We start from the raw sequence: 15,099 nt of genomic DNA, 5'->3' as shown, positions 1-15,099 counted from the left end.
CCATTACTTTATTAAATTCTGATCTAAGGAAAGATGCATTTGCAGCTTTGATTGACTGTGCTGAGACTGAAAATGCAAGTACAGTCTCCTAAAAATGAAATTAATCCCCTTTGATGTGTAAAGAGTCTCTTCAGAATGCTGGTTCTATCACCATTGCCTTGTTGATCAGAAAAACAACTGGACTACAGCTAAAGGGTTCCATTTTAAAAGCCCCTTAGGTCTTAGCACATTTTTACAAAACAGCTATCATTAAGAAAACTTCAGCAACTGCATGTAATATGCTAAAAAAAGAAGGTCTAAATTGGGGGTCTGCTATCCAGACTAAGTAGCTTCCCTTCTCCTTTCTTCCTGATCACCCTGCCCCAAATCTGCTTGTGCTGGGGGTCACATGCTCTCTGACTCTGGGAACTAGGTGACTGACTCCAAGCTGACCTCTGGCTTCTCCATCCGTTCTGGCAATCTAAGTCCTTAAGAAAAAGCCCAATGAACCAAAGTCACCTTCCAAAAAGACAGGCAGAAGAGTGATGCCTGGTTTTGGCATTGAAGGTAATTGAGTCTGATAGGGTTTGCAACCATAGCTCCCATTTCAGAGGAGGTAGTCTAAGTCACCAGGCTGTAAGAGCTCCTAGGAGGAAGTGATATTTCCCTAATGAGGTACAGTAGCTTAATGTATTCTGACCATACATTCCCATATGAGGGAACCTTGCTTTTCACGATTATTTTGTTTTAATCCAAAGATGATTTTAAACTGCCCAGAGATCAGTGGGTTTTCCAATATTTCACTGCATGATAATGTTTAGTGTAAGTATCCAAATGAGGACTGATTCAATGGGAACCCTAGCATCTTACCTGATTCCAGCCCCTGGCAGAGTTGCATACTGCACACTGGTGTTAGGTTTGTTATGGACAGCATCGTTGTCTTGTTTGGGATATGTATTAAATATAGCAAGTATGCATTGGAGTGAAACCATTCAAAGTGTACTGCTCACTTTTCATTTTACTGAACTACAGTCTCACAGAGGTTTACTTAGGGGTCCTTGTTCACATACTCAAGACATACTTGATAGAAATTAAAGATGAGCTTTAAGTACTAATGCTAATTTAGTTCTCCTCTATACAACACATTGAAACAAAACAAATAAAATTTCCAAAATATTACTAGAACAATTGGATGTTTAATGTTGACAGGTTATTGTTTCAAAAAAAAATAATAATCTATTGGAGAGATGATGTGAATATGACTCTGACATGAAATGCAGTCCTCTTATGTTTATCTTTTTTCCTCCCCAGTGACTCACTGATGTTACTCCTGTTGTTAGAGATCATGTTTTCATAGATCAAACCAGTGAAATATACTCACCAGTAATATGAAGTAGCATTGTATCTCACATGCACTGGATTTAAAGATTTACTGTCTTATTGACCACTTATAGATTCCTACTTTTGAAAATCCTTTGGAATTTAAAGTAAGCAGTAGAAGTTTTCTTAACTGGACTAAAACTTTGATTTTTAGGCTTTTCAGGAACGCATGCGGTTTATTAATAAGTATGCTGTGAAAAATTCAGAGGCGCCCACAGCTGGCACTGAGACTGCCAGTATAAAATCTAGTGAAGGAGAAAGAGGTAAGGGTATAACTTTCTGTCAAGCATGTCTTCATCATGTTCAGCTCCTTAGAAAAGACTTCTGCGTTAAATACTGGTAGTAAATGGATAGAACAGTCCTGATAAAGGTGTCCAAATGCAGAATGGCTTGCTTAATTTCTCTCTTCTCTATCCCCAATTTGTTTTAATTGTTGCATTGCTCTATTTTCAGCCTTGCAGGTCTTGGAGGCTGCCAAGTTACACTTAAGCAAACTTTAGGCAGTCCCGTACTAAAATTCTAATCCTAAATTAACCTGAAATTTTTGGAAGTTCTGTGGAAAATACGTACTCCCTCAATTCCAAGTGGGGTACCAGAGGTCATTAGTGTAGAAACACCAAAAAATCGTTCTAGCAGCTGAAATAACATGTCAGTAAGACACTAATACTTCTAATGTGCATTTTCTTTATGTTAATGTTCATGGCAACTGTTCATAGACAGTGCTCTGAAAGTGATATGTCAAAAAGTGCATACTGAGTAGCATCAGCTTCCTGGCAGTTATCCCTAAGTGTTGTCCAATTTTATTTAGTGTTTACAACTTCTGTGGATTCTTCATTTGTATTCCCTGGCAATTAATGGACTCATGAAAATCTGAACAGGGTGCAAGGCTGAAAGGCTGTTTGTTGTTTTTCTTCTTCTGAGAATAATGCTGTGATCAGGCCATCACAAAAAAGAAAATACTATATTCAATCTGATTGTGACAATATCTGGTCATGGCTTATGTGCATGGAACTAGAACCTGTAACCAGTACGTAACTTGTTAATATGAACGTTTTGCCAGTCAGGTAAGTAATCATTCTAGAATGTTTCAGAACTTAAAGCAGAAGTACTCCTCACTTTATGCCTTAGACAAACATATCATTACTCACTTCTTGCATTCCAAAGGAACTTGAAAAAATATTTTCTCTAAGTGAATGGATAAGGACCTCAAAATTAATGGTTGTTTACCAAGAGCTTTGTTCTAAACTAAGCATTTGAACCTTAATACATGAAGTCACATGAAGTAAAGAGCTGACACCCCGATGACTTTTAAGTTGTTGTGATCTGGTTCCATAGAGTGCAGCAGTAAGCAGTAATGTGCTTGAACATTTCTGTAATGTTTAGTATCTTAATGAGAATTTTTATGTTCTGGAGATACTTTTCTGATGGGCAGTGTCTAAGACACTTCCAAAGTCCGTGTCACCCGTCTAGGCAAAAGGAGAAGGCTGGTATATTTATCTATGTATGGATAATAAATATGCAGACAGTAATTTTTTTTTTCATGCTCAGAAACCTCCTTCCTATTTTTTTTTGAGAAAATTCTAGTAATATATTTAAAATGTTTCAGCTGATTACTATTATAAGTAGGGTAATTAGAGAGGTTTTATGGAAACAAACTACTGCAGTCATCATTAAATCTCATCAAACTTTACATGCACCATCCAGAAAAACTGAAATAAGGAAGCATCTGAATAATCACAACCCAGCTCAGCACAGTGGCATACGTAATATCAGATGTATCATTGTATTGTGAGAATGCTACAGTAAAGCATAACATGGTTTCTATGTGGTTAAAAAAATTCTTAGACTTCAGAAAGACATTTTCAAGTTGTCATGGGATCTCTTTCTTTAGAATGGTATTTCCCAGACTAAATCCCTGCCTAAAAGGGAATATATTCTTTTTAAACTACAGACTGAACAAACAGATTTTTATTGATTTTTTTAAATAAAAGATTGTGATTCCTTGCTGATTAGAAGTTATTCTTATATTCTTTAGACACTTTAAATTGAATGTTCTTGCTTAGATTTACAAACCTTGAGTACTGTGGATTTAGCTAAAATACACGTATTAACTTCACTCTTGCATATATGGGTTTTTTGCAGCATCTTTGATTCTATCATGAGTGGTGGAAATAAAAACACAGAAATATTATATCCTTTCCAACCCATATTCTCATTTAATAATGTATTTATCTGAGCTAAAAGAAGAAAAAACTATCTAAAAAACTATTTAAATGGAGCCTCCAAGCATAACCGAATAACCTCTTTAATCTGTTCTGTTGTAGATTCTCTTACTACAGGAAAGAAAGCATCACAAGCAACTATTGTCTCAAGCTTACAAACACAGGAAAAAAAATGGGAGCCTCTAGACCTTAGTCCTTACATGAGGTAAACTGCAGCAATAACAATTAAGTCCTAGTGAAACACCAAAATGAAAGACTGGCTAAGGATTTTCATATATAGAAATCAGTAAATGCAATCTATTTTTATGCACTTGTATCCTACCTGTAACTGGATGCAGTATAATAGAAGTGAATTTAGATTTTATTCTTCATGTGTCTTAAAGTAAGCTACAATTCTGTCACACACTTCTTAAAGTTGCTGTGAAAATCCTGGCCTGTTTTATCTGTCCTTTATGTTGTGTACACAAAATCACTCAGTAGTGAGCTCAGAAGTGTAGATGGCATCAAGATACTGTTTTCAGCGTTGATTTTACTGGCATGGATGTGTTATAAAATATGTGCTTTTCTACATGCATTTATAATTTATGTCTGTTCCTTAACATAATACGTCAAAGAAGCTGAATCACTGATAAGTATGTGACATAAAAATCTGAAGAAATTGCATGTGCAGGCAAATAAGTTAATTTCAGTGGTCATCTTGAAAGAAACCCATAGGAAGTTTGTCAGGATGTGATGTTAGATTCAAACAATATATTTAACAAATGTAGTTCAGTTAATAATAATAGTTAATAACTGAAATAATTATATTAATTATATTCTTTATTAAGAAGAACTATATTCTTTACTACATGTGCTTATATGAACCTATCTAGCTAATATACATGTACCTTAATGTTTACTGTGCTGCAGCTAGAACCCAGTTCATGCTTAAGTCCATTTGTATTCAATGTGGCATTTATACAGTTCACTGATTTTTCAAAAGACCTTAGAACATGCTGAAAAAATCCCCAAATTTCATTTTAAATTGAAAGGGAAAATGGTGTTATTTTGAAGTGAACAACATTAAAACAGTAGAAAATATAGGAAAATATCTTCCACAGGCTTGAGTCTTGTAAGCATTTAATTTGTCTTCAACTCCCTAACTTTTACACTAATTATTTAAGTCATATTATAAAAATATGTTATCCACTTAGTTGCCATTATGACAACAGCAAAAAAAACCCAAAACATTTATCTCATGCTGAATTATAATATCAAAACTTCTGGAAATACATATTTCTCGCAAATTAAAAGTAAGTGTCGCATGTAGGAGTTTTTCATATGCTCAAAGATGAGCATGATTTTACAAATATTTTTAAAATAGACGCTCAATTCTAAGAAGACTGGGCCTCAGGAATGTACTTTCTCATCAGTGTTATATATAAGCAGATGAGAAGTGATTCCTTAACCATATCTAACCATACGATGGTGACATTGCAGTATATAAGCCAAATATAAGCATATAAGTGTTGAGTAAAATATACACCACCCAAAATTGTATTTTAAATGAGACAAATATCTTTGTATTTCCTTTAGAAAAACGATTTCTGAGTCTGTGCTAAGAAATGAGTCTATCATTCAACAGCGAGAGATACGTAAAGCAGAAAAGATCAAACATTTTAGGGAACTTCGAGAGCTGGCTTTGGAACAAAGAGAAAAAGAACAAAATGCCAGAGCTTTATTGAAGCAAAATATACTTGAAATGTATGAGAATCTTCAGGTAGGTTTTCAAGATTACTTTCCAGTAACAATTACTGTGATATCCACCACTACTATGAATATCTTGATCACCCATTTTCAAGACTTTTGTATTCGGTACCAATAATTAGAAATGGTGAAAGAGCTTGAAATTTTGCTTGGGCAAAGGTTAAAACTAAAGATTCTAGGGGAAAAAAAAATAGTACTATACAATATCCTTAATATGATTTTCTTTTTATTTTCTTGATATAGTTCTTTGCAAAGACACTATTTTAAGAATATCACCATGAAAGATAGTTATAAGTGAGAATAAATTGAGCATTTGGCATACATGACCAAATGCATAATTGATAAAATATCTCTGGTTTGGTTATTTTTTTTGTTTATAGAATTGTATAGGACTTTTTTCAAAGTAATAAAGAACAAGATAATTTACATAGGACAGTGAGTTGTTCCTAATGTTTCTTAAAAGCAAAGTTAGAGAACACAGTTTTTGTGGAATATGTGTGATGCAAACAAAAAATTGGAATTATTAATCCCTAAAAAACCACTTCTATAAATAATAAATTTGGTAGCATTAGTGTAGGATACATTGTTAGGATTAACTCAGCCAATGCATTGCACATGAAATCGGTACAAATATTTTAACAAAATTGACTTAACTCTTGAGCGTCAATAGGAACAAAATGTTTTGTGACACAATGGTGATACAATAAACACTAGCAATCAGCTGGTGACAATTCAGAGCTCTTAAAACTAGATGAGACAGTAAAAATAATTTTCCATCAAACCAACGTATTTATGGAAATCATCTCCTTGAAAGCATCTCCTTAACAAGTTCCCAGATAGCCTGATTTGTAGGATTTAAATGCAGGTCTGCAAGGACCCATAGTTCTCTACCAGTGACTGATAAGAAGTCAGGTTTTCAGATGTTGCTATGATTTTGGATGCCTAATATCTAATATTTTTTATTAAGAGTAGTTCCTCAGCTCTTTCTAGAAAGTATGTCCATTAAAGATGTTCCACACTATGAATTTAAAATACGCATACTGTGAATACACATACTATGCTGCTTATAACTTTTACGGGGCTTTTATCTGTAGACCACAAAGAACTATATAAAGGTATCCAGGTATCCAGATTTTTCAGGATGGAAATGTGAAGGAAAAAGTTTTCAGAAGTGTGAAAGTCCCACTTCTCCTAGGTCTCATTGTAAGTCAATGTGATTTAGGCTCCTTTAGTCTCTTAAAGGACTAGAGCTCTTAAGCCATTTTGGTATTTCTGAAAACTGGATTTTAAGGGACTTGTTTAAGACAACAAAGCAAGCCAGTAGCTGACGAGGGACTAGATCCGGATGAGTAACTAGTGTGTTTCCCTATCCTGCTTTCACACAATTAGCTTATTATGCCAGCAACTTAAAGAGGATTTTCTTGAACTTTCTCTTCTTCTTCATAGAAAAAAAAAAAATTGACATATAGCTGTGTGCCTGTGACAAAACAATAAAAATACACATAAAGAGAAAAGGAGAGATGTTCTCCCTGTACTTACAGTCACAAAGTGAAACATAACAGGAAGGATGCAGCTGCTTGTGATGAAATCAAGGTTCATGTGTTGGGGGGGTATTGCTGTTTGTTTTTGGCTAGGCATCCTTAGATGAAACACGAGGCAGAGTTCACAGCATTCGGGAAGCGTACAGAAATAAGCTGCTAGAGGCTGAGCTCAGAAAACAAGAAGAGCTGGCAGCTCATGAAGCAATCCTGCAAGCAGAGCGAGAGAAGAAAAGCTCAGACACACAGAAAAAAAAGCTCAGAAAGGGTTTAGGGAAAAAAAAGTAGTTGCTATCACTACTGAATTGTATTTAACAGTTTGGGAAAGAAAGTTTATATGCAAAGATGAAGAATGTTATTTTTCAGTATTTTTGTCAACTGTATCAAATTTTATCTCTTTGTCTGGTGCTAGTAAAAGAAATGGTCTAGTATTCTTGTTAACAAAGTCACTACTATTAAAGTTTTTATGTTTTACTGGAATAAAATTTTTCAATAAAAATTCATATTCCATTCAGATTCTTCTCCCAAAATCACAGTGTCTTTTGTCCTCTTTTTCCAATCAAAACAAAACCAGTCAAGAATGAAGCAGACTTGATACAGTCGATGTAACCTACCCGTTTTGAAGTCATTTAACTTGGCAGAAACATGAGCTCCTTAAGTGGATGACAATTTGCGGAGTTTATAATAATTAAATAGTGGCGTACCGCACTTTTTATATGCAGGCATTGGAAGGCTTCCCAAAGCCTGGTTCAGTAGACACTCACAAGCTTTCTCTTTCGTCATACTCTTAAGTGGTTTTGAATCTCACAGTAACTCTGTAGTAGAAACTCATGGAACAACCTTTCAAGGCTTGTTGAATACTCCTTAAAACCCTATTGTTCTCTTTGTTTATCTTTCCTGAGTTATGTTTTGCCCACGGTGGCTTTGCTCACAGTGATTACAATAGACCCTTCCTCGGTTCTTAGACCTTTGGCTGGAATTTAAAGATGTTTCCTAAAGGCAGAACTAGCGTGTGAATGAAGTGGCAATCACAGGCTTTCTATGTGAAGGGTAAAATATTTCCTCTAAGCTCTTGATTCTATTAGCATAGAATTCCTGTATTTTTTGGTATTGTCATCAAACACAAGAAAATTCATACACACTAGGTAGCATTCTGTACCCAAAGACAATGGTCAAAACTCTCACAATGATGAAGACTCTCTCTAGACCAAACAGAGCTGTTTTAAATGGCTTAAAGTATTTTCTATGTATGTAGTCACAAGCAAAAGCCTGAAAAGTTAGACTGCCTACATACTGTATACATACAATATGTCCATTATGTCCAAAAGCATTTCATTGTCTAGGCAACATGAGAAACCATGAGACTCACCTATTTAATACAAACCACAAGAAATTTTATCCTTTGCATTTTTGCCACTGGTACAGGCTAGCCATTGCATTTGAAAGTAGCCTTTCTTCTGCACCTTAAAGACATACCAGGTGTTCAGCTTCTGCCGGTTTTGCTCACCTCTGTTTTATCAGTACCTCGCTGCCTGGCTTGAACTTGACTCACTCCTCTACCAGTTCTGTGATGTCTGTTCTTTGTACATCATCACACCTACACACCTGCTGTGATGCCTCTGCTGCCATTCGGCCTCCTTCCTTCCATACAACATAAACTAAACTAACCAGCTTGAGTTTTCATGTTTGAAAAGGAGGCATTGAAACCAGAGTCCTCAAACTGCGCTGGTGATTTTCATTTCAGAGCAGGAGCTAAGTTTTCCTTTGACCCATACAGGCTGCAAATAAAAAGCCTGTCAGTCTTGTGCTATAATTGCTCTGACTTTGTCCTCTCTATTTTGGAATATGGGCTATACTGCTTCATAATATTCCATCTTGTTTCCATGGCAATAGCACGTGTTGGTTGTCTTCTTATGTGAATCTCTAATGAGCTTCTGTAGAGGAAGATCAAGCTGAAGTTCTGTTCTTGATGTCACTGCAAGCGCTATAATGACATTCTGTTGTAAAAATCAATCCAATTCCAAAAGCCAGCATAATCGACATCTAAATGTCAAAAATTAAGCTAATAACCTGCATGATCACAATCCATCCCTGCATGTAATCAGCCATGAACTGACTTAAACTCAGACACACTGTACTAAGATCTACCTTATCAAATCTAATTCTGATGTTGTAGGCAATTCTAAGTTTCATAATTTTCTCATTTTGAAGAGTAATGTGGCGTCGTCAAAATCTGCTGTGTGGTTTGTAAATGTCTCTATTGGCTCATTTATCATTTCAACTACACAGATATGATGAGGAAGTGACTTACTATCACGCTGCTTAATTGCATGTACTTTGGAGTATGTGATGGTTTAAGAGAAGCACAGTAGCAGTTTTATTAAATCCCTGGGTGTATTCCAGAAGAACAAAATACTCACCTCATAATGGAACCTGGGAGAGAAAAGGCCTTGTTTGGATTGTGCCAAACAATTTACGTACATTGGACCCAGAAACAGATGACTGATTATATTTCATATGCATGTTTTACATCAACACATCAGCTTTTTACATGGTGCACTATACTACAGGCTAAGTTAGTGGGGAAAGGTGTACAAAAATTAAAACAAAATGTAACTATTTCAAACCAGCCATTTGCAGTAATTTAAGGAGCCATCACATTTAGCACTTTACTGTAAGAAAAACAAACATGTAAAACTATATGTTGTGTTTTAATTGATAGGACTGTTGCCTCCAGTTTGTAGACCTTGTTGTCCGATAGTCAAATTGTGTGTTCACATGCATAAAACACTTTTATTCTTTTGCCCTTTAGGAGTAAGACGATTTTTAAGCACCATAATTTTATGAAATTTATCCAGCCTTTATATCAAAGGAATTTACTGCATGTATTCTGTGCAAGAAATTGCTCAAATTCTGTTCTTACAGATTGTACGTTTCAGAAAGATGCCATATTGCATCAAGCATTCATATTTAATTAAGGTTTCCTGTAATAAAAGCTCTGAAATTTGGATAGTCGTAATTCCTGCTTGTACTGAGCTTGGCCATTCAGGACCAGATTCAGTAGGGCTGTAAGGACAAGCTTTAAATTATGTGCTTTCTTATTCAGTAAATATCTTCCACAAAGGACTGAGACATCGGGTCAAGCCCTTTACAGAACAGAATAGATAGAGAAAACTTTTCTGAATCAAGATACGATTGTGCGACCTTTTGAGATGACAGTCATTTTGGAGGTGCAATAGAGGAATGGCTGCATAAAGCATCCTCTACCAGGTACCTGGTGGCTTCAAGTCACAGAAGAGGGTTTGGATTTGGGGGAGTGGAAGCAGTCATTGAGCAGTTGCTCTCTAGCATTTCTTGTAGAAAATCATCCCTGAGAAATTTCACACAGTTTGTCACATAATCTCTAATTTTGGTTCATGGAAGGACTCTGTATATGAAGAACAGGACAGATAACTGTTGATCTGCAAGTGTTGCAGTTTAGTTGTCTTGTGACTTGGAGAGTTGCATACTTGTCCACTGAAATGCCAAGTCTTACTCCTGAAGAAGAGTATGGCAGTAGCCACCTCTGTACACAGATGAAGAGGATGTGGTACACCAACAGTTCAGAAATCCTGATCTGTCTCTGGAAGAAGATTGCATGCTTTTTAGAGCCAGTCTCCAATATTCTGGTAAGATTTTATTTTTGTGTTTGTATGATTCCCCCACATGTTAAGTACCTCCAAGTCATGAACCAAATACAAAGCTAATACCAGTCTCTGTGTTTAAAATGCCATTGAACAGTCTCTTAGTGTCTAATCATTGCTGAGGAGTGCATAAAGAGAAGCAGTTTCAGGAACCAGCACAGTAGTATGTGAGAGAACAGCCTGGCTTTCCTCCTGTGGACCAGCTATGCAGTCTGAGAAACCTAATGAGCTCAGAGCTTAGGGCAATGCTGGAAATATTTTACAATTATACTTTGTGATTGGCTGGATTTCTCAGTAAATTTAGAGATTCTTGAGAGCAGGGAGACATCTTTCAGAGCATCTTTAAGGTTGAGCTGCATTAATGGTAAAACAAAAAGAATTTGTTTACTGTACTGATTCCTGATACTCATTGCTCATTTATATAAAGCCCATTATACAAAGGAAAATTTCACTGCTCAGCAGAACTTTTGAAATGTTTTGATGGAAACTACAAATGCCACAGGAGAATTAAAACTTTTTAACATGTTGGACTGCATTGTGAATAATCCCTAAAGAATTTCTTAAGAGTTTTCTTGCTTTACTTTTATATTTTAGGAAAAATGGTAGCATTCATAAAGCGATGCAGGTACCTGAGAAATAAATTCTTTGATTTGATAATTCAGTTTAATGGGATTAGCTGTGTAAAGAGTTAATCACTTCTAATAATTCTTTGTAGGTGTGTTCTGCTAAGCTTTAGGGGTTTTCAGTGCTTTATCCTTTTCTTTTGACCAGCTATTATGAACTAGAAAGGATCTTTCTCGTTAAAATACGTATCTAAAGTTACTTTTTAATGCAAGTAGCTTCATTAATCTTCAAATTACTTGTCCCATCTGCTTTGCTTTAATTTGGCTGGCATTTACACAATGAGTTAGAGACCAAAAACCAGACCAAGCCCGTTCCAGGATGCCTCACTGCTGAGACAAGCAATGTGCTGTGAAATCAGGCTCAGTTCTGAGCTGCCGGTCTGCTCACCCCAGCAATGTGCAATTTACCATCTATGTAAGGTCTCATTTTAATTCAAGGAAGAGACACAGCATTTATGCACATGCACAGCATTTCCCCTCCAAAAGGCAAGGAAAGTGTCTACATATTTTGTCTGGCAGAAAACATAAGGGAACAGCTTTGCATAATCACACAGCAGTTTGCAAAATGAAAGAAATATCACTTTCAGAACCCTCTTTTTCTCATTCATTTATTGAATCAGCCCTAATAGATTCACAGTCCAGGTAATGTTTCAATGATTTAAATATTCTTGTTATCTGCAGAAAAACAAGATGCCGTTGTCCTCCATCTCAAGGGAGGACAAAGACAGGAAAGAAGCAGAAAGTCAGGGAAGGAGAGGAAACAATCTGCATTGTATGAAGTGAGACAATAATACAAAAGAAAGGTGCATTGAAGATGTTACTAGCCAAAATAAGAGAAGAGATATTGGGGGGTGGGGGATGGGGGTGGGGTGGTGTCAGGAATGACCTTTGATTTCACAGTGGTTCAGGGACTGGCAGGCCAATCTGAGAATGAGGTAATGTACATACCCAGGTGTAGCCAGGACATGTCACTTCAGGTCAGGTCTGGATGCATGCTCCTCTCTGAAACCTGGGTTCCTCTGCCCAACACGTAGTCTTCTCCCCAAGGGCAAGCACCAAAAGGATCACCCTTTCAGGGACACACAAGAGGTGTTTGCCTTGCAGATGGTAGCCCCATGGGTGCAGCACAATCCATGGAAAGCAACAGCCAGGCTTCTGTTCCCTCAGCCTGAGAAAGCTGCGGTGGACTCCATGGGTGTGTGCCCCACGCAGCAGGACATCACACTCATCCTTCCCAGCTACCCTTGAGTTGGGACCACTGTGCAATGCTCACAAGACCAGGTACAGAGCACATCAAGAGAGAGCCTGACTCTGCACATAAGCCAGCTCGTTGCAAAGCTGGAACATGCGAGAAGGAATATAGCAGCTGCATGTTCAGGGATGTTGGTAAGGTCTGTCTTGCTAATAAATCAACCTAAATGAGGTGTGTTGCTAAAAAGAGACCAGTGTTTTGTGGCCTGAAGTGTCCTAGATTTAATTTCCATTCCATGGCTGGACATTCAACAGGTGATAAAAAACAGAAGACATCAACTAACAGACAGGGTACAGAGGCAGTCAAATTGCTCAGCTGCAGCATGGCTAGGACCAACCAGAACTGCTTCAGACATTCAGAAAGCAGAAAAGTGCCTAAAGGGACACAAAGGAACAGTGAAAAATCCATCCATCCATCCATCCATTCATCCATCCATCCATCCTCTTCTCTATTCTGCCCATACCAGAGACCACAATGCAACTCTACCCCTCCAGCTTTAAGGCAACAAACTTTTTTTTTTTTTTTTTTTCTTCACTAAAGAGAAACCTTGAGTTGGCTCTGGAGACTGTTGTTGGCAAAGGCTAGAATAAGAGATCTAGAAAATCAGGAAAGACTAAAGCTGCTGCACTTCCAGCCATCTGGGTAGACAAGGAGATGAAAACTTGTATGTCACAGGGTTTTACATATCCCATAAAAATACAACTCTTGGGAACTGGAGAAAGATAAGAGACCAGAAATTAGTCACAAGTGCTTAAAGCAGTACTTGTACTCTTCTCTCTTACACCACAGAAACGTGGCATGAGGAGATGTGAGGTTCAGCTAATGAAGGAATGGGAAGCTGCTTCCTCTCACCTTGTTCTTACTCTTGATTGAGTTTCACAGCACTTCCCTCTCATCAGCAAAAGCATTAGGAAAAGCAAGGCAATGCTTTTCTATTGTTCCAGTGCAAAAGGTGGGTCTCCCAAAAGCTCATTTCTCAGACTTGCTTAAGCTGCTTTCACATAAACTGTTCAGTGTTAACAGTTCTAAAGACTTCATTGGGATTTTAGCTTTTCTGTTTTCTTTTTTCTTTCTTTTTTTTTTTTTTCTTCCCATATATATATTACTGGCTTAACACATTACAGCTGCTATGTTGCAGATGGAAACTGTTTTGATAATTGATGCTCCAAAATACCATTTATGCATAGATTGCGATATTCAAGTGCTTGTTTAGGGTGTTGATCTATATCCATATCTGCTTTCTCTTAAAGACTCTGATTTATTCACTGCAAAACAACAACAAAAAGAAAATCTGTCTAAGAGAAGAATGTACTTTTCTGTACTTTACAAATTGGATGCACAGAAAAGCAAGTCAAGATGAGGTGTCATTCTATTTCCAGTCCTCTCACTGACCTTAGCAAGAGCTAGAGGTCTATTGTTTTCTCCCATGTATCTATCAGCACATGTGTGCCAAGTATATCATCTATATGATTTAACACACAGTCAGCACTGATACAACAGTGCCAGCATGTAATGCAGAACAATTGCAAAACAGGTGCAAGACATTTTATAAGACAAAGTCTCTGCTCAGTGAAATTCAGCTAGAGTTTTGCTAGAGGCCAGGACTTCAGCAGCAGGATGCACAGGGTAGGACATTGTGAGAGATCACCCTTGACAGTCCAGTTAAGTAATTTGTTTTCAGATACTACAGGAGCCAAAGTCTCCTTGCTCCATTCTTTTTTAAAGCTTCCAGTGGATTCACTGCTGCTTTCATACTGTCACCCTGGTAGCAGTGTAGGTAGATGGGAAAGTAATATGGTTAAGGTGGAAATTACTTTGCATAGAAACCTACAGAAAGGTTGTGTGCCACGGTCGTTCTTCTGTCAAAGATAGTACAGATAGCATAGAGGCAATGCATAACTCTGGCCAACTATCTGCAGGCTGAGTCATTCAGCCACTTTTAAAAATTCATAATGATGATTGTTGCCTGGAGGAATTTCTAAAATGAGATGTGAATCGTGTCAATGCCAACAGGTAATTTACACTGTGAATAAGGTAATTAAGAGTATTTAGCTTACTAAATGTCTTGTAACTTTTTGTGCAGTTCAGATGCTGCTGTTTTCTCATGTTAAAATCTAAAATGTTTTATGTATTGAAACAAAATATGACAGCTTTACAGTTATTCCGAGGAGTCTAACACCTTCTACCCATATCAGGTGGTTCCCAGCCTCATGAAAATACAAACCAGGCAGATATCTGAGTGCACACTCAGTGCTGCTTTGCCAAACTGAAGATTTTTTTTTTTTTTTTCCAGACTGGTTGCAAAAGGAAGCGTCTTTCCACCACTAGCTTAGATCCCAGCACAAGCCTAAGGCTTCCCAAAATCCTGGCCCGGATGCGCTGCCTCTTCTCCCGAATGTTTTATCTACTAAGAGCCGCCCCGCCGCTCCGGGCTGGTTTTCCCTGCAGAGCTCGGCTCGCTGGGTGCCGGGGCAAAGCGCCGGCCCCAGCCTCCGCAGGCTGCGCCTAAACCCTGACCCAGGGCCGAGCTCAGCAGCGAGGGACAAGGGCCGGGCACCCGCGGAAGCCGGGCAGCGTTTGCCGGCTCGGCTTGCTAGAGGGGGGTGTCTCCGTGCCGGCTGCCCGCACCCCCCCGCACCCCGCGGGGCTGCCCCCGGGCCGCGCCCGCACCTGCCC

At 37.8% G+C, this 15,099-nt stretch overlaps 1 protein-coding gene across 1 annotated transcript in view; it reads left to right on the top strand.

Annotated features, from left to right (window-relative positions):
* Window positions 1-7,347, top strand: part of ADGB (androglobin) — a 122,377-nt gene extending 115,030 nt beyond the window's left edge. The window contains exons 34-37 of the mRNA XM_026844559.1: window positions 1,514-1,622; window positions 3,684-3,786; window positions 5,157-5,340; window positions 6,962-7,347. Coding sequence (XP_026700360.1) covers window positions 1,514-1,622; window positions 3,684-3,786; window positions 5,157-5,340; window positions 6,962-7,153 — 588 coding nt within the window. The 3' untranslated portion in view covers window positions 7,154-7,347. The remainder of the gene's footprint in view (window positions 1-1,513; window positions 1,623-3,683; window positions 3,787-5,156; window positions 5,341-6,961) is intronic.
* The last annotated feature ends 7,752 nt before the right edge of the window (window positions 7,348-15,099 follow it).

Source organism: Athene cunicularia (genome assembly GCF_003259725.1).
Source record: "Athene cunicularia isolate RWA chromosome 3 unlocalized genomic scaffold, athCun1 chr3_part1, whole genome shotgun sequence".
NCBI classification, from domain to species: domain Eukaryota; kingdom Metazoa; phylum Chordata; class Aves; order Strigiformes; family Strigidae; genus Athene; species Athene cunicularia.
Note: the sequence above shows the minus strand (reverse complement) of the source record. Positions and strands in the feature narration are given on the sequence as shown.